The 18,927-nt window shown below is 57.5% G+C and overlaps 2 protein-coding genes across 6 annotated transcripts; one reads left to right on the forward strand and one right to left on the reverse strand.

Annotated features, from left to right (window-relative positions):
• Positions 1–116: 116 nt before the first annotated feature.
• FHOD1 (formin homology 2 domain containing 1) lies at positions 117–15,916 on the forward strand. 4 transcript variants are annotated; one of them, XM_081217473.1, is made up of 24 exons: positions 117–401; positions 7,861–7,967; positions 8,342–8,406; positions 8,736–8,803; positions 8,881–8,986; positions 9,063–9,157; positions 9,426–9,537; positions 9,623–9,717; positions 9,827–9,970; positions 10,107–10,240; positions 10,322–10,540; positions 10,678–10,701; positions 11,085–11,138; positions 12,005–12,120; positions 12,208–12,800; positions 13,135–13,290; positions 13,497–13,679; positions 13,765–13,884; positions 13,974–14,135; positions 14,529–14,719; positions 14,812–15,004; positions 15,084–15,249; positions 15,324–15,524; positions 15,598–15,916. In XM_081217473.1, the coding sequence occupies exons 1-24, from the start codon at positions 201–203 to the stop codon at positions 15,678–15,680; spliced, it is 3,588 nt and encodes a 1,195-aa protein (XP_081073599.1). In that variant the 5' UTR covers positions 117–200; the 3' UTR covers positions 15,681–15,916. The 4 variants fall into 4 exon arrangements, with proteins under 4 accessions (XP_081073599.1, XP_081073600.1, XP_081073601.1 ...); XM_081217476.1 differs by lacking the exon at positions 117–401 and adding an exon at positions 3,322–3,413; XM_081217474.1 differs by lacking the exon at positions 10,678–10,701.
• Positions 15,917–16,030: 114 nt separating this feature from the next.
• On the reverse strand, positions 16,031–18,885 carry TMEM208 (transmembrane protein 208). 2 transcript variants are annotated; one of them, XM_081217521.1, is made up of 6 exons: positions 18,784–18,882; positions 18,057–18,152; positions 17,252–17,311; positions 17,034–17,170; positions 16,413–16,497; positions 16,031–16,313 (listed from the first exon to the last, which is right to left on the reverse strand). In XM_081217521.1, exons 1-6 carry the CDS (start codon positions 18,787–18,789, stop codon positions 16,176–16,178), a joined length of 522 nt encoding a protein of 173 aa, XP_081073647.1. In that variant the 5' UTR covers positions 18,790–18,882; the 3' UTR covers positions 16,031–16,175. The 2 variants fall into 2 exon arrangements, 1 of the variants encoding a protein (XP_081073647.1); XR_014013839.1 differs by having other exon boundaries at positions 16,273–16,313; positions 17,008–17,170; positions 18,784–18,885.
• Positions 18,886–18,927: the final 42 nt, after the last annotated feature.

Genomic DNA, 18,927 nt, shown 5'->3' on the forward strand with positions numbered 1-18,927 from the left:
CACCGGCAGCGGTTGCCCACCCCTAGCCTCCGGAGACTACTATTGGCTCCACCCCCTTCTTCCGCCCCGCCTCCGCCTGGCTCCGCCCCTCTCCCTCGGCGTCCGGCCCGGTCCCGCCCAGACTGCGAGCTAGTTGAGGAGACGCCGCGGCGCGGCCGGGACCCGCCCGGAGGCGCACTGAGCGAGCCACTGGCGGAGCCATGGCCGGCGAGGAAGACCGCGGGGACGGGGAGCCGGTATCAGTGGTGACCGTGCGAGTGCAGTACTTAGAGGACACCGACCCTTTCGCATGTGCCAACTTCCCGGAGCCGCGCCGGGCCCCCACCTGCAGCCTGGACGGGGCGCTGCCCCTGGGCGCGCAGATACCCGCGCTGCACCACCTGCTGGGGGCGCCGCTCAAGGTGAGGGGAGCCGGAGAAAGGTTGGGGGCGACCGAGGGCTCAGGGTCAGCGCCATGAAAGCCTTTGGGAGCCCCTCGAGGAGAGGCTGGAGCGGGTGCGCTCCTCCGGGAAAGTTTTGGGCTGGGGACCCAAGGTACACGTTGCCTGGCTTGTGCGGGACGCCTCTCAAGTTGAGGGAAGCTGAAGAAGGGAGGTTGGGAGCTTGTACTCTGCGGCGCCCAGGCTGGCCCTCGAAATGAGGCCCACCTGGGGAGGCGCTCGGGGTCCGCTCGCTGCCAATCTGCCTGGTTAACTGCTCTGGATAGGGTGGCGTGGGTGTTTGGGCGGTAGCGGACTTAGGAGACGGAGCTGGGGATAGACCAGCTTTCACCTGCTTCAGGTCAGGTGGGGGCGGGACCACGAGGAGGGCGGACCCGGGGCGGGCCACTGGAGGTGTCTGGAGGCTGGATTGGGTCCAGCCGAACGGAGTGTTGTCCCTGCCTGGTGAGGCCCGGCTGGGGAGTGCCGGTGGAGAATGGTCTTCACGGGCTGAGGGGAGTTCCCGGGAAGCGGCCTGGCCCGGGACACCCCGAGCGCGGGAGGCTGCACTGGTGGAAGAGCCCTTTGAGTCATCGCCCCCACCGTCTCGTACAGCTGCCGCCGCCGCCGGCCGGGAAGCTGGAAGGGAGGGAGCGGGCCGGGCTAATTTTAAACCGCCGGCCTGCCCTCGTTTGCCTGCACCCCAGAACCGACTCGTGCACAGTGCCGGGAGAGGCCCTTTTCCAGATGGCCCGCCCTACCTCCCCTCCTGCTCGCTGCGCTCAGCCCCCCGCAGGCAGCCTTTTCCGGCGCACTCGCAGGCACCCGGTTTCCGGGCCAGAACTCTGGGAGGCACACAATCACCTCCCGGGGTGCCCCGCCAGCCAGTCAGCACCAAGTGGTGAGGAAGAGAAGAGAGAGTTGGTGGAGGTGCCCTCCCCTGATCCCAGGCTTAGCTGGGCGCCGAGTTGCGCAAACTTGCCCCCCGGGCCTGGGGTCTCCCCTGGAATGTGCCCCAGGCCCCCAGCTTACATTCCTAGCGCTGCGGGCCTGCCCCGCCTCCAAGCGCGGGCGGGAGAAGTGCTGAGACTATTGGCCTGGGGAGTGGCGCGTGTCTGAGCAGAGCCCAGGCTTCAAAGACAAGGATTGAAGATAGCAGCACATTGCCTGCCCTCTCCAGAGTTTTGAAGCGACCCCTCCTCGTCCTGCCCTGTTCAAAGGGGCAAACTGAAGTGGACCTAAAAGAAGCACCTCCAGCCAGAGGCCACCTCCCATTCACAATGGGCTCTGGGGAGAGAGGGTTGCTGAACTGAGGCCAGGTTCCTGCCTCCAAGCTCCTGGAACTCCTAGTACTGAAATAAGCCTGGAGCACTACAGAGAACATAGTATTCCTCCCACCCCGGACTCGAGGACAGAATTTAGCCCTAACACCCCTCTTCCCAATTAGGGGCAAGTTTGGGAGGTCAGCTACAGGAAAAAGGATCAGAATTACCCCTTGCCTCTCCCCCTCATTTAGGGACCCATCACCACCACCCCTTCAACCAGGGCTCTGCCCTCTGTTCTCTGCTCCCTAGCTGAGAGCTACGACAGTGCGTTAAGTACCCCCCCAACTCGGTCCTTCCTGGTCTCCCCACTTTCAGAACTCCCACCTGGTGTGCCTGAGGACTGCCATACCCCCCACAGGCAGACGATGGGGGCCTGCACACTGGGTTGCCACTGTGCTTGGAGCCAGGACTCCCTGGGGCTGGCAGCTCTGCCAGGAGTGGTCAGATGCACTGTGATGTGCTCATCCCAAATATAAACTGTGACCACAGCCCCAGAATAGAAGGCCAGAGGAAGAAGGGCTGAGAATAGGGCAGCGGCAGGGACATCAGAGAGCTGAGGGAGGGGGAGCAGGGCTCCTCCTTGTAGGAAATGTCAACAGCTGGTCCCTCCCCTAGTCCTATAAGTGGGTGGCCCAGGGGCACAGACATGACTCAGGCCTGCTCCACAGCCCTCTAGAGGGGAGAGGTGGCCCAGAAACCCAGGCATCCCCATCCCAGGCTGTAGAGCAAAATAAGAGGGAGGGGTTCTGTGCTCACTGTTTCATCCTCTGCACAGTTATCCAGCAGGAGAACAGTTCACAGCCAAATGACCTCTGCCTCCCGCTCTGGCCACTGACGCCCATCAGCCCCCCATACCCTGCCCCTTCCCTGGGAACGTACAGAGGCCCAGCCCACTTTCCCTCTGTGGCTCCACCCACACACACCCCATTGGGCTGTGGCTTGCCTGTAGAGTTCCCCTGGGGGCTTCCTTTTTAAATGTTTCAGAGCTCTCAGGTCTGAAAAGGCCTTGCTCATTTCCTCCCGGTTTAGGAGGAAGCTCCTGGCCACAGCCTCTGACTCATCTCCTGGCCCTGGGGGTGGGACAGGGGGTGTCCTGGCAGTGCCTTCGGTCATGTGTGGTGTCCCCAGGGGGAACTCAGGAATATCTATCTCCCCTCTGTGCCAGAGCCCTGGGACCTGCCCCTGCCCCAGGGGAGAACCTGGCCCTCTGGCCCTGCCTCCTTTTTTTACCCAGAGCTGCCCAGTCCCACCCTCCCTGCTCCCCTGTCCCACTCTCCATGCTACCCTTTGCCCTTCTGGGCCTGCCTCACGAGCCCCTCCCTGATATCCAAAGGCCCTGCCACATCTGGGATAGCACAGACTCCTTTCTCCCTGGGCTCTGGGCAGAGGGACCTGGGTACTGCTCTGACCCTGATGCAAAGGCCAGATGAGCCCCCTATTCCTAGCAGCAGAGATAGCCCTAGAAATCTGTTCATTACCAGCAACTTTGTTTCCCCAACTGCTACTAAACATTAGAGTGGAACAGGCGTGGTACTTGTTTCCTGACCTTGCTCATCCCTACTCCAGCCTCAGTTTATCCCTCAGGAGCAGTTGTGACAAAGGGGCTAAAGTGTGAACCTGACCTTCTGGGACAGGGACCAACTGGAGGGGTCCCAGAAGATTCTTAAGGGTAAGATGGGGTGCTCTGGTGATGAACTGAGCCCTTTCCTTTTTTGTTGTGGAGGTCTCTTTGGGAGACTATAGAAGATGGTGATGTGGGCATGAGTCATGGTCTCCTCCCATCTTTCCCTGGGGCCAGCACGTCCAGTCTGTTCATTCTGGGTTGCAGCCTGGTAAGGGACCCGAACTTAGTCCTGGCAGAAGTACGCACTGTTATCCCAATGTGTATTATGGTGTGTGTGTTCATTTGTGTTCCCTTGCTGGAACTAAGAGGACCAGTTTGGGGTATTTGCTCAGTTCAGAAAGCTGAGGGGTGGTCTCCAGCCCTCACTCCACCTCCCCTGCAGGGTTCCCTGGAGCACTTCCAAAGTCCATTGGCCCAGGATCTAGGTCAGTTAGCCCTGGTTCCATTCAGCCTGGGGCAAAGTCACAGAATTTCTGAGCCTTGGTTTCCTCACCTGTAAAAGGATTATCAGAAGAATCAAAGGAACCAGGCAGCCCAGTGTGTGACACAGAGGAGGCATAACAAATGTGGGCTAACCTCCTCAAGACCCATTCATGTCATCTCATTCAGGAAGTCAAAGTCCAGTTGGAGACCCAAGATAAAAGGGAAGGAGGGTCATCAAAACACAGGGTCTTACATTTTTAGGAAAGGAGAAGAAAAAGGTAGTTAACAAATTATTTCCTAAAACAAGAGTCCTTCAGCATGTAATTCTGCACTTTTCTCCATCTTCCTTGCCCCTGGCATTCTCACTCGATTATACTGTTATGAAAAATATTGGGTAGTAGGCAACATGGTGTCCTAAGCTTGTAAAACCATATGTAACAAGTTGGTTTGGGCTGCCAGAAAAGCCTAGCCCAAGGAATCAAGAGAAAAGTGGGCTGGGGCAAGATAGGGGTAGGAGATTAAGAGGTACAAGCTACTATATATAAAATAAATAAGCTACAAGGATATACTGTACAGCACAAGGAATATAGCCAATATTTTATAACAATTTAAAATGGAGTATAATTTTTTTTTTCTTTTGGCCATGCTGCGCAGCTTGTGGGATCCTAGTTCTCTGACGACCAGGGATAGAACTCGGGCCCAGGCGGTGAAAGCGCAGAGCCCTAACCACTGGACCGCCAGGGAATTCCCAAGTATAATCTTTAAAAATTGTGGATCACTATGTTGTAAGCCTGAAACATACAATATTGTAAATCAACTATACCTTAATAAATATAAACAAATAAATAAGTAGAGAAAAGTGGGCTGGAGGCTGAAGCGAGGGGCTGAGCCTGGGAAGAATGAGGGAGAGACTCCACCCCAAGACAAACATCAGAGAAGTGTGGAAGACAAGAGCCAGGAGGGAGTCCAACTTGTGGGCCTACACTGACCCTGTGCTGACCCCAAGTACTGTCCTCAGGGACTAGGGTTTGGGCTTATGCCAGCCTGGCCCAGCCCCAGGGTGTGAGAAACAAGGTCCAGAGGTTTGGCGCTCAGAAGGGTGACCCCAGGATGGATCTAGAGACTGTCATACAGAGTGAAGTAAGTCAGAAAGAGAAAAACAAATATCATATATTAAAGCACACATGTGGAACCTAGAAAAATGCTACAGATGAACCAGTTTGCAGGGCAGAAATAGAGACACAGATGTAGAGAACAAACGTATGGACACCAAGGGGGGAAAGTGGCAGGGGGTGGTGGTGATGGGATGAATTGGGAGATTGGGATTGACACATATACACTAATATGTATAAAATAGATAACTAATACTAACCTGTTGTATAAAAAGTAAGTAAAATTTAAAAATTAAATAAAAAAAGAAGGGTGACTCCAGGAAGGGGCCAGGGGTGTGAGGGACAAGCAACGTCCAGCTGGCAGGAAGTCTCCACTCCTTGGAGCTTGCCTGACCCTGCTCCCCACTCCATCTCCACCCGGGACAGACAGTTAAGGGAGTGGGGCATTGTCCCGGAGGCTTTGGGCTGGCTGTTACCTCTGGAGCTCCTTCCCAGAAACGGGGCCCTGGCAGGATAAGACAGGTGAAGTGGCTAGGGAGCCACTGCTACCACCACAGAGGGAAAGGGGCTCATCTGAGGAGGCTGGGGGCGGTAGAGCATTCAGTCTTCAGGACCCTGCCCCAAATGGATGCAGGTATTCTGGAAGGCAAGGGCCACGCTCAGCTCACTTGGAATTAGAGCCTGCAAGTGTGCGTGCAGGAGGGCAAGAGTGCTTGCTGGATCTGAGCTTTCTGTGGGTGTGCTTCTCACCTGTGCATGGCCAGTAGCATATATATACCCTGCCTGACTGTATTCTTGGGTGTGTAAGCCACTCCCAGGCGGAATCTGCTCACTCCTCCAGTGTTTACCTTTACAGCACCCCACCCCTCCCCTTTCTTAGCACCCGTGGCAGTTGTGCTTCTACATTTATTTGTGGCCTTTTTCTGAGTCAGAACTGCCTGCCTCCCCAGCGGGGTTGGAAGACAGGGAAGGCAGAGGCAGTATCTTCTTCCCTGCTATGTCCTCAGCACCTAAAACCAGCCTGGTTCGTGAATATTTGAATGAATGAACTATTCTATATGTGTGTGATTTGGGGGGGGTCTCTGAGGGGGTTTGTAACTTTGGGGGAAATATGTTTCTCTAGGGTCCCAGAGTCCTCCAGTCCAAGGCAGAAGGAGATGTAGCTGTGCCTGGCTGGGGGCGGGGGGTGGGGGTTGGCTGCTGAGTCACCATGTGGGAAGAGGAATCAGGAGGAATGTGGGGCTGCCCTCAGCTGAGCTGGCCCTGGACAAAGGACCCCAGCCCTGGGGCCTTGCTGCCCCATCTCAGGGCCCATTCCCAGTAGGCCCTGGAGAAGATGACTGCTCCCAGGGAGGGGAGAGAGGCCAGGCCTGCCCAAGGGAGGGCAGGCAGCCAAGCAGGAAGTGGGACAGAAAACAGGCTGGAGTGTTTGTCCTATGTCCCACGTCCCACGCAGGAGCCTGGGGGGTGGGAAGGGGTGGGAGGTGTGGGTGTCACCAAAGGGCCTTGCAGGCTGAACTCAGGCTCTCAGGCATGAGCAGGGGTACTAAGCAGAGGAGGGGTAGGGGCAGGAGCTGGACTCCCTTAACCCCAGGGGACCAAGGGCAGCTGGAAGTCCTTGGGCTGGGTCCAGAGCAGGGCAGCGCTGACAGAACATCAGGACAAACGTTGGGGTTGACTTTCCCAGTAAGATGGAGACCAGAAGACACTCTGCCTCTCCAGAGGTGGGCTTTCCCTGGGCCTCTCAAGAAGCACCACCACTCAAGTCAAGGGAACTTTCCTGAGCCGTGCACACTGGCACTGTGCTACGTGGTGGAGGCATCAGGGAGTGGCACGGTGCTGCCCTCAGACTCTCCAGATTCACCTCACTAGGCTTCTCTACAGGCACTTCTCAAGGGGCCAAGAGTCATCCTGATGGTGGTGGTGGTGGTGATGATGGTGGGGAGCCAGCTCAGGGGGGTGGGAGACATGGGGAGCAGGCTCATGGGTGGAGCACCTAACTTCTTGTTACGGTGCAGGTTGCAGGGGCCCACTGTAGGCTGACTGAGTCAGACCCTAAAACCTGGTGTTTAATAGGCCTCTTGGAGGTCTCTGAGGTCCAGCTAGGACCATGGTGACTGTAGCCCACTTGGGGCAGGGCAAAGATCCTCAGGCTTGGAGGGACTTGGAGCCCTTCTCCTCACTATCTTAACTCGGGGAGACACACGTCCCCCTCTCAGCTGGGTTTGCACCTCCCAGCATTCTTAACACTTTCTCCCTGGGTGTTGAATGTTCACAGCTGCGAACTTCCTTGAAAGCAGGAACTTCCTATTTTCTCTCCGTTCCCCTTCCTCATTCATGTTCAGTATCTCAACAACCATTTAGGGAGCACTTGCTTTGTGCTAAGTGCTGTGATAGGCTCTGCAGATATTGCATGGACAAGACAGACATGGTGCCTGAACCCAGAGAACACACGGTTAGTGGGGAAGGAGACTAGTGTCTAGGATGTGTGGAAGGCCTCAGAGGAGGGTACACACAAGGGCTGGAGGGATTTGCATAGCATTGGCTAGAGGAGTCCAGGAAGGCTTTCCAAAAAAGCATTATCTGGGAATTCCCTGGCGGTCCAGTGGTCAGGACTCCTTGCTATCACTGCCAAGGGCGTGGGTTCTATCCCTGGTCAGGGAACTAAGATCCCACAAGCCGTGTGGCGTGGCCAAAAAAAAAAAAAATATATATATATATATATAATCTCATCTGAAACCTAAAGAATGGGTAGGTATGAACCAGGAGAAAGCTCTTTGAGCCACATGGGCTTTGCACATAGTAGGCCCATGAGAAATGACTGCTGTAGGAATGCATGGCTGCACTGCAGGCCCTTGTGGTGTGCCTCTGCCAGCACCCTGAATGGGAGGTAGGAGGTCCATACGTACTCCTGCCACCTCTTCCCCAGCCCTGACAGCTGTTCCCTTTGCCCCCAGCTAGAGGACTGTGCCCTGCAAGTGTCTCCGTCTGGATACTACCTGGACCCTGAGCTGTCCCTAGAAGAGCAGCGGGAGATGCTGGAGGGCTTCTTTGAAGAGATCAGGTCAGAGCTGATGGGGCCAGGAAGGCTAGGCTGGCTCCCACCCTTGCCCCCATGCTGGAGGGGCTGGCTCAGGTGTCAGCAGCCAAGACACTTGATCTCTAGCCAGGACTGTGGGTCTCCTCCTACCACCCCAGGGAACTGTGCCGGGGGAATCCCAAGGCCTGGCCAGTGTTACCTGCTGCCTGGGATCGGGGTGGGGGCTCTCCTACATACCTGAGATGCCTGTGTTCTTCAAACCCTCCTATCTGGACAACCCTTTGGCTTGGAGAAGCATCTGGGGAAAGGAGCTGTGGCCAGGTTTTGGCTGCCTTGGTGTGGGTGGAGGGACCCTGAGGAATGGGCTGGGAGCTGCTGACTGGGCTACTTGATTCCAGCAAAGGGCGGAAGCCTACTCTGATCCTGCGGACCCAGCTCTCTCTGAGAGTCAATGCCATCTTAGGTGAGTGTGTGGGGATATCAGCGTCGAGCGCCTCCCCTCCCCGCCCCGGTTGTCTCCGTTTCTTTCAGGCCTGTGCTGGACAGCAGACACAGCAGATGGGAGACGGGATGTGCGACTCCTCCCATTCCTATCCTGACCTCTCTTCTTCCAGGGCAGCTGCTAGACTGCGGTCGGGCTTGCCCAGAGTCAGGGAGTGGAGGAGGAGTTGGGGGGGTTCAAAAGTACTAGAAGATTCTTTGATGGGGGGTTGTGGTTGCATCCCAGTAGAAGGGGGTGGGGGGCTTGTGGTGTGTCCCCTTGAGGTTTCCATGCCCACCTACCTCTTGCAGAAAAGTTGTATGGCTCCAGTGGCCCTGAGCTCCGCCGCTCCCTCTTCTCACTAAAGCAGATCTTCCAGGTGAGGCCCAGAGGTGGGCTGGGGGTGGGCATCCAGGCTGAACCTCCCACCACTAAACTCCCCCATGGTGCCCGCAGGAGGACAAGGACCTGGTGCCTGAATTCGTGCACTCGGAGGGGCTGAGTTGCCTAATCCATGTGGGCGCTGCTGCGGACCACAACTACCAGAGCTACATCCTCCGAGGTCAGCCTCCCCCCTCCCCCATGACCCCTGCCTTCAGTGACCCCTTACTGACCTCTTCTTGTCCCTGTGTCCCCAGCACTAGGCCAGCTGATGCTTTTTGTGGATGGGATGCTGGGGGTGGTGGCCCATAGTGAGACCGTGCAGTGGCTATACACACTGTGTGCCAGCCTGGTAAGTGGCCCTCCACCCAGCCATGCACCCTTTTCCCACTGCCTCTCTCTGGGCCTCAGTTTCCTCATCTGCAAAGTGGTCTGGAATGGAGGGGGTCTGTGGCCCCTCTAAGCCTCAAAGGCACTTCAATACCTGGGCCTAGAGATGGCTCTTTCTGCCTAGACTCTCCTCTCTGGGTCCGGCCCCAGGAGCCCTTCCCCCTTCCCACCAGGAGCCAGCACAGGTCTGGCCCAAGCCCCACTCATGTATGGTGACCCCTTCCCCCCAGTCCCGCTTGGTGGTGAAGACAGCCCTGAAGCTGCTGCTGGTGTTTGTGGAATACTCTGAGAGCAACGCACCACTGTTCATCCGTGCAGTCAACTCTGTGGCCAGCACCACGGGTCAGAAACTGTCCCTCCCTCCTCCATTGCTCAGGGCCCTCTCTCCTACTTGTTCCCATATGACTGCTCCCTATCTGGGTGACAGGTGCTCTTCCATGGGCCAATTTGGTGTCCATCCTGGAGGAGAAGAATGGCGCTGACCCCGAGTTGCTGGTGTACACTGTCACCCTCATCAACAAGGTGGGATAGGGGGAGCAAAGGGGGAACCAAGTGGCATTCTGGGCCCCTCAGGCTCTTGACTTCTGGTGTCCATCAGCTTTAGCCTTGCCGTCCTATTCCCACCCTCCAGACTCTGGCAGCGCTCCCGGATCAGGACTCCTTCTACGACGTGACGGATGCACTGGAGCAGCAGGGCATGGAGGCACTGGTCCAGCGCCACTTGGGCACCGCGGGCACTGACGTCGACCTGCGCGCTCAGCTTATGCTGTATGAGGTGGGCTGGGCGGGCTGGGCTGTCAGGGCCCGAAAGCAGGAGAGAGGAGGGGAGGGAGTGCGGCCGTTCTCCAGTGCCCCACCCCACCCCACCTACTTGGGCCTCAGTCGCTCCCATCTGGGCTCAACTCTCCTAGAGCGCCCTGCGGTTGGAGGATGGGGACATGGAAGAAGCCGTCGCAGGTGGGCGGCGCATCACCCGCCGAAAGCCTTCCTCAGAAGAGGGCAAGAGGATCCGCCGATCTCTAGAAGTGCGCTCCCCGGAGCCTGGGTAAGAACGAACTGCCTTGGCGGAGGCGGAGGGGTGGAACCGCCAGGAGGAGCCCTGCCTCCTGACAGGCCACATCTCCAGCTCCACAGGCCCCGCCTCACCAGTCGTCTCGACCTCCTCCTCCGCCAGCCCTGCCTTGCCGACCGGCCCCACCTCCAGCCCCGTAGGCCCCGCCCCACCTACAGGCCCCGCCTCCAGCGCAGTGGGCCCTGTCTCTGGCCTCCATACCACCCTGAGCCTCTTTCCTACCATCTCCGTGACGCGCTCACCCGACAGCTCCTGCGAGAGGAGCATCTACAAGTAAGTAGGGAGATAGAGGCTGTCCCGGGAGTCTTTCCTCCAGCTGTCCCTCCACTCTGCGCCCCTTCACGGGCCCTCCGCCTCCTCTGCCCAAACTTCTCTGCCCAAACGCGTGCTTTCTTTCTCTTTCTTTCCAGACTTCACCAAACTGCTCCTGTTTGGTAAGTGACTGCTGGGGGGTGGGGTTCGGCTCTGACTGGACCTCCTCCTCCCGCGGCTTCTCTTCTTCTTTCTGGCATTCTGCCTGTTTTGCCAATGTCATCTGTCTCTCTACCCCCTTCTGTCTTTGTTTCTCTGTCACTGTCTCTGACTCTCCTGTTTTGCTCTGTGTCCTTTACTGCACCCCGTCCTGCGTCATGTCGGTCTCTCCCCTCCACTTCCAGGTTCCTCACATCATGCCTCCCCCTCTCCCTCCTCTTCCCACTGTGGCTGGGAAGGAACCCCTGGTATCACTGCCCAGCTCTGTGTGGGTGTGAGCAACTGGGCTTTGGGGTGGAGCACGTACCACAATTACCATTTCTTCCTCTCATTCCCCCCTACCCAGTGCCCGTGAGAGCCCATCTGTCCCCCAGTTCCCTACTGGGCAGGCCAGGCTGGAGTAAGTACAGAGGCCAGCCTGCCAGGCCTGCCATGTGCTCAGGGCTTCAGCATTGCTTCCCCCAGCAGGGGTTCCACGTGCCTGATGCAGCCAGAGCTGGGGGACTCTCCCACTTATGTGTCCTCAGTTACCCAAGGACTAAGCACTAGGAAACAGTTCACTGGGGTCATAGAGATCCCAGTGCTTTAACAGTGACACCTTAACAGCTTTGATCAGTAATGAGGATGTGGACTCCCAACCTGGAGCCGATTCTCCTGTGTCCTCAGCCCAGGATTAGGGCTGGGAGGGGATCTAGCGTGCTGTGTGGTGCGGAGGTGGAGGAGCAGCCTCCATCTAAGGGAAGGACAGAGACTGAGTGCCAACAGAGGCTGGAGAGGCCAAAAAAGAGATGGGATTGCCTTTATTACTTCAACATAAATTGAGTGCCTTTCGTTTACCAGGCCCTTTTCTGGGCATAGGCCATAGCTCTCAGAAGCTGCTAGACATGCCAAGGGAGGGACAGCCTGGTGTGCCCTTGGGGACAGCTATCCCCTCCCCCTGCTCTAAGGGTCCTTGTCTAGGATCAGAACAGTGAACATGAACAGCAGCAAGGTTGCAAGTTAGATGTTAAGTAGAACTTCTCCCCGTATGTTGACCTGGGAATACTGGCTTGGTAGTGACCCTCCCCAGATGTGGAAGACTGAACAGGAGCTGGCCTTGGGGCGGGGTGGGGGGACAGGTCCTGGGTCTGCTCAGCGCATGGACTGTTCCCTGTGTGTCTGTGTGTGCCTGCAATTAGGAGCAGTGCCCAGGGGCCCAGCAAGGCATGTGCACCACCCTGGGCTGGGGTGTGTCAGACACCCTCACTGACAAGTCCCTCCCCCCAGAGCCCGGTTCCTGGAGAATGTAGCAGCAGCAGAAACAGAAAAGCAGGCTGCTCTGGCCCAGGGCCAGGCAGAGACATTGGCTGGAGCCATGCACGATGGTGTCGATGGACACCCAGGTGAGCAGGTGGGTGGGCAGAATCCACCCATGTTGCCCTGTTGCTCCACAGAGGATGCGACACTGACGGCTGTTTTCCTTTTTCTAGACACCCAAGAATTACGGGGCTCCCCAGAACCAGCCCCTGCACCCGAAACACCCCAGAGCGCTGCCCCTCAAATCCTGCTCCGTACTCGGCACAGCCTCGAGCCAGAGCCCAAGGAGCCCTTGGCCCCACCAAGCCCCAAGGCTGAGCCCGTCCGGGAGCTCCCTACCAGCGTACCCAGCCTCTGCATTGGGGACCTGGACTTCTCAGACCTGGGGGAGGATGAAGACCAGGACATGCTGAACACGGAGTCTGTGGAGGCGGGGAAAGGGGTCCCACCCCCGCTCCCGGGAGGCCCCCCACCTCCTCCGCCCCCACCCCCCCCACCCCCCCCACCCATCAAAAGCCCTTTCCCACCACCACCCCCAGCTGCCGCTCTTAGCCCCTCAGCACCTGATGGCCTAGCCCTCCCCACCAAGAGGAAGACAGTAAAACTCTTCTGGCGGGAGCTAAAGCTGGCTGGGGTCCATGGAGGCTCTGGCAGCCGCTTTGGGCCCTGTCCCACCCTGTGGGCCTCACTAGAGCCTGTCTCGGTGGATACAGCCCGGCTAGAACACCTGTTCGAGTCCCGTGCCAAGGACGTGCTGCCTTCCAAGGTAAACGTGCCCTCGTCTGCAAGGTAACCCTAGGGGAGAGGGGAGGCAATCAGAGCTCAAGCGTCTGAACTGCTGGGGCTGCCACTCATTTCCCACATGGGGAAACCGAGGCAAAGAAAGGAGTAGCGACTTGTCTGAGGTCCTTCAATAAGGATTCAGCCCAACCCTAACTAGCCTCTAAGCCCATCCCAAGGCCTTACACATCCCAGATCCCTGGTTGTGGGGTAATCCCACCATTTAGCCATTCAGAGTGGGGCCTTAGTGTGCCCTCTTAGATTGTTGCCCCAGTTAGACCCTTTCCCAATCTTACACAGCCCTTCCCCCAATTTCAAAGAAAGCTGGTGAGGGCCGCCGCACAGTGACCACCGTGCTGGACCCCAAGCGCAGCAACGCCATCAACATCGGCCTAACCACGCTGCCACCTGTGCACGTCATTAAGGCTGCCCTGCTCAACTTTGATGAGTTTGCTGTCAGCAAGGATGGCATTGAGGTAGGGATACCCAGCTAAGGGTCCAGCAAGTCCGGCCCTCTCCTTTGGTCAGTGGGCATTTCCTGTCCCTCCAGTGGTGGGGATGGGCTTGGCATTTCCCCAGACTCTGGGGCTGCCCCAGATGACCTAGGGAGGAGTCAAGACCAATACCTGAGGCCGCAGGCCAGCACTGAGGGGCCTATGTGGGCCGGTGGGTGTGTTCTCAGAAGCTACTGACCATGATGCCCACAGAGGAGGAGCAGCAGAAGATCGAGGAGGCCCAGCTGGCCAATCCTGACATACCCCTGGGCCCAGCCGAGAACTTCCTGATGACTCTCGCTTCCATCAGGGGCCTGGCTGCCCGCCTACAACTCTGGGCCTTCAAGCTGGATTATGACAGCATGGAGCGGGTACCTGGGTCATGGGATGGGACAGGCAGTAGGGACAGGTGAGCATGATGACCACGTAGTCTGAGTCCCTGGTCTCCCACACCAGGAAATTGCAGAGCCACTGTTTGACCTGAAAGTGGGCATGCAACAGCTGGTGCAAAATGCCACCTTCCACTGCATCCTGGCCACCCTGCTGGCTGTGGGCAACTTCCTCAACGGCTCCCAGGTGAGCTGAGCGCACATGAGGGCGGGGGCCGGGGCTCTGGAGCCAGCCACCCTCAGGCTCAGGCTCAGGCTCAGGCAGGGTCCTTTCAGAGCAGCGGCTTTGAGCTGAGCTACCTGGAAAAGGTGTCAGAGGTGAAAGACACGGTGCGCCGACAGTCACTGCTGCATCATCTCTGCTCCCTGGTGCTCCAGACCCGGCCTGATTCCTCTGACCTCTACTCAGAAATTCCTGCCCTGATCCGCTGTGCCAAGGTCAGCACCTGCCAGAGGCCTAAGACTGGCCGTGGCATGAGGGAGCACTGCTTCTCTCCCTCTCCCTAAGTGGGCTGCTGGGCCAGGGCTTGCTTAGGCTACAGGCATGCGCGTGGGCTGTGTCCTCTGCCAGAAACTCTTTCTTCTATTGGCATGGCTACACCTACTCTATCTTTAGGTCTGTTTAGCTGCCACTTATCCCAAGAAACCTTCTCCGTTCTCCACTGCATCAAATGGACTTGTCTGTCTCTTGCATCAGACTGTGAGCCTTTGGAGGGCAGGGGCCGGATCTCGGCTGTGTCCTCAGGGCCCAGGCTAGTCAGCCCAGCACAGAGGCAGCTCAGGTGGTGTCTTTCTGTGGGGGGACAGCAGGTGTACTCCCTGCTTTTCCAGGTGGACTTTGAGCAGCTGACTGAGAACCTGGGGCAGCTGGAGCGCCGGAGCCGGGCAGCCGAAGAGAGCCTGCGGAGCTTGTCCAAGCACGAGCTGGCTCCAGCCCTGCGTGCCCGCCTCACCCACTTCCTGGCCCATTGTACCCGCCGTGTTGCCACGCTGAGGGTCGTGCACCGCCGTGTCTGCAACAGGTGGGGGCGTGGGCCAGAGAGGCAGGACTGCCACCACCATCCCTCAGACCCCAAGCAGGACTCACCACTCCTCCTCACCCCAACCTGGCTAGGTTCCACGCCTTCCTGCTGTACCTGGGGTACACAGCGGAGGCAGCCCGTGAGGCGCGCGTCATGCAGTTCTGCCACACGCTGCGGGAGTTCGCACTGGAGTATCGGACTTGCCGGGACCGGGTGCTGCAGCAGCAGCAGAAGCGGGCCACATACCGTGAGCGCAACAAGACCCGGGGACGCATGATCACCGAGGTGGGTGTCCCTTCCAGGTCTTGACTGCCACCCCCATGGTTCTTCCTCTACTCCCAACCCACCCCTTTCCTCTCTCCAGACAGAGAAGTTCTCAGGTGTGGCGGCTGGGGAAACCCCCAGCAACCCATCTATCCCAGTGGCTGTGAGCAGTGGGCCAGGAGAGGGTGATGCCAACAGTCACGCCAGCATGAAGAGTCTGCTAGCCAGCAAGCCCGAGGACACCACACATGGCCGCCGCAGCAGAGGTGGGACCTACGGCCGCTGGGGGCAGTGGGCTCTGGGACCGCTTTGGCCTCACCTCCCTATCTGGCTCCCTCAGGCATGGTCCAGAGCAGCTCCCCAGTCATGCCCACAGCAGTGGGGCCCTGCCCTGTACCCCCAGAAGAACCTCCAGGCTCCAGTTTACCCAGTGACACTTCAGATGAGATCATGGACCTGCTGGTGCAGTCAGTGACCAAGAGCAGTCCTCGTGCCTTAGCTGCACGGGAACGCAAGCGTTCCCGTGGCAACCGCAAGTCTTGTGAGTATTCCCCACACACCCACTGCCCACCTTAACCCCATCAACCCCCTCCAACCCTGCTCTGTCCTTGCAGTGAGACGGACGCTGAAGAGCGGGCTCGCAGAGGACCTGGTACAGGCACTAGGACTGAGCAAGGGTCCTGGCCTGGAAGTGTGAAGGTGCTGCCTCCACGATACCTAGCTATCTATCTGGGCCCCAGCCTGCAGTGCAGGAGACTATGGTGAGGAGGGACCAGAGCACAATTCTGGGCCTCTTCTCAACTCGAGGGCCACTCTGTGCCCGTGGCCAGTGCCGTGAGCAGTATTAGCTGTGTGTGCCTGTGTGAGTGCACGTGTGCATGTATGAGCTCCCTGGACACGTGGAGCATAATAAAGTTTTCCTAGCCAATCCAAGAGCCTTTTTCTTCTTTCAAAGTACCCACCACACTGTGCCTGTAGCAGAAGGAAAATACCAAAGGACTGGCTGTTCCTGCCTTATCTCTCTTTATCACCCACACAGCCATTAGCCACATTGTAAGCCATTTATTCACCAATCCTATACCTTAGACTGCCTTTGGCCCTTGGACTAGGCCCTCATTGCTCCTGGCATGGGGGCCATGTAGCCTGATAGAGCCACCCGGGGCCCAGAAACCTGTAGCCACAATGTCAGTGGCTATAACCGCTTCATCTGCCGCCGCTCCTGTCGGCGCTGCCGTTTCTCGTTGTGCTCTGGTGCTGGGGCGCCACTGTCTGCTGTAAACCAAGGGCCCAGTACATTGACCCACAGGAGGTAAAGGGCTCTGCCCGGCGCCTAGGAGAGAAAAGGGAGCTTGAAGCCAGGTGCAGGAAATGAAAGAAGAGAAGGGGTGGATGCCCCAGCTCCTCGTTGGGAGCCCCCCGACCCACGTACCAGAAGCCAGAAGGACCAGACGTAGAGGGAGAAGCAGCTGAGCACCTGCACAATAGCTGTCAGGAGGATCACATCTTTAAGGTGCCTGTGGATAGAAGGGAGGCTGCAAGGGCTAAAAATAGTAAACGGGGAATTCCCTGGCGGTCCAGTGGTTAGGCCTCCGTGCCTTCACTGCTGAGGGCCCAGGTTCGATCCCTGGTCGGGGAACTAAGATCCCACATGCTGCACAGAACAGCCAAAAAAAAAAAAATTTTTTTTTAATAAAAAATAAAAACGGGCTTCCCTGGTGGCGCAGTGGTTGAGAGTCCGCCTGCCGATGCAGGGGACACAGGTTCGTGCCCCGGTCCGGGAAGGTCCCACATGCCACAAAGTGGCTAGGCCCGTGAGCCATGGCCGCTGAGCCTGCGTGTCCGGAGCCTGTGCTCCACAACGGGAGAGGCCACAGCAGTGAGAGGCCCGCGTACCGCAAAAAATAAATAAATAAAATAAAAACAAAAATAATAGATGGGCCCTAGTTCAACTCCCTTCCACCCTCTTCAAGTCACAGGTAGCTGTGGGTCTTGGGCCCCAGCACCCCAGCCCTGGCGCCGCTCACCTGGGCTGACAGCGGGGGACACTCACTCTGCCATGCCCTGCTCCATGTTGAGATCCATTCCACCATCCATCAGGGCCCCATCCTCAGAGAAGGCTGCCCTTGCCATCGAGCTCATAGAGTGGTAGCTGGCCCCGTATACTGCCAGACTAAAGCCCAGGGCCATCTGCCGAACAAGAATGGGGGTATCAAAGGCCAGCCACTGACCCTATGTGCTTACCCACTTCCCAGGATGCAGGACACTTACCCAGGCCCAAAATGAAGCAGATGAGTAGAAGAAGACCAGGGTGACAAGACAGTAAATGGCCTGTAAGCAGACACAGGATCAGGCTGGGATTGAAAGCTTACTAGGGACTTCCCTGGTGGCGCAGTGGTTAGGAATCCGCCTGCCAATGCAGGGGACACTGGCTCGATCCCTGGTCCGGGAGGATCCCACATGCTGCAGAGCAACTAGGCCCATGCACCACAACTACTGAAGCCCACGTGCCTAGAGCCCGTGCTCCACAAGAGGAGCCACCGCAATGAGAAGCCCGCGCACCGCAACGAAGAGTAGCCCCCGCTCGCCGCAACTAGAGGAAGCCCGTGCACAGCAACAAGGACCCAATGCAGCCATAAATAAATAATAAAGTTTTAATTTTTAATGAAAAAAAAAAAAAGCTTACTAAACCATGGACCTCCCTCGACTCTGACCAAGATATTAGGCCAGGTGATGAAAGAAGACAAGTCGTTTCTTATACGGTTGAGGGAAGAGGTCTGCTTCCTGAATACCCAGACTCCCCTCCGACACTTCAGCCCAGGAAAGAAGCCCCTGTGTATTTAGGATGGGAAGGGCTCTCCAGTCAATCTGAGACTCACACCCTCATTTTGTTTTTGGTTTTTTGTTTTGACTATTCAGCACTTCCTCTGTGCCAGGATCCTTTCTCATTTACTTTTAGTTGGAGTTTTCTTCTGGAGCTTTAGCTGTCATACACTGCCACCACTCCACCCCACCAAACAGAGCTGAGGGCTATGGAACACTGGGTGGGCACAGAAGCAAGGAAGGAAGCACTTACATTGGCCCCCAGTATGATTCGCAGGTAGAACTTCAAGGTCTCTTTGTTCTCCTCAAATATCTGCTTCTTCCCTCTCGTGCCCACTTTGCCTTTGGGCTGCAGAGAGATGACGAGATGCTGTCAGAACCCTCATCAGCCAGGGTCTTCCTTATCCTCCCCACCATTCCGGTTAGCTACAGAGTTCCATCTGCACCTCAGCCGAGTCTCCGTGGTGCTCAAACCTAGCACAATGCTTGGGATGTCCACCCCTCCTCCAAACCATCCTGCTTAGGGCTGACAGCATCTTTCCAGCACACCCAGCAATGACCGCCTCCTGCTCGGGCTGGGAACAATCCAACACTAGGCTGGTATCTCCTGAATCCTCTGATAAGGTCCAGTTTGGGGCTGACAAACCCTTCAAGGGGGATCCCTGAGTGGGCTTGAATGGCGACCCTCTCCGGCCTCTGCTAGAGTAAACCAGATCTGGGCTAACGCCTACCCCGCCTCAAGCCCCTGAGATCTCCAGCTAGTCCTGGCACTGTCTGGTACTGACGCCCACCCCTCTCCGGCACCAGCTCTGGTACGTTCCTGCGCCTCTCCACTCCCCACCTTAATCTAGTACGGTTCAGCCACCGGACGGCACCTCCCTCTGGCCGACCCACTTCCTTTGATGTCCTTCCTCTGTTTTCAGTCTCCCGGCCCCGAGAGTGCTTTGCCTTGCGGACCCCGCCCTACTCGCCCTCCTTACCGCCATGGTGCGACGCAAATACCCAGCCGGGGAAAGATGGGAGAGCGACCGAAACAGCACTCAGTAGGTACCACATCTGCTGCAAGGCACTTCCGGTGCAGACCCGAATCGTCAGCAACTGGGACGGAAGTGGGAGATCCACTT

Source organism: Mesoplodon bidens (assembly GCF_964165515.1).
Source record: "Mesoplodon bidens genome assembly, chromosome: 18".
Taxonomy (NCBI): Eukaryota; Metazoa; Chordata; class Mammalia; order Artiodactyla; family Ziphiidae; genus Mesoplodon; species Mesoplodon bidens.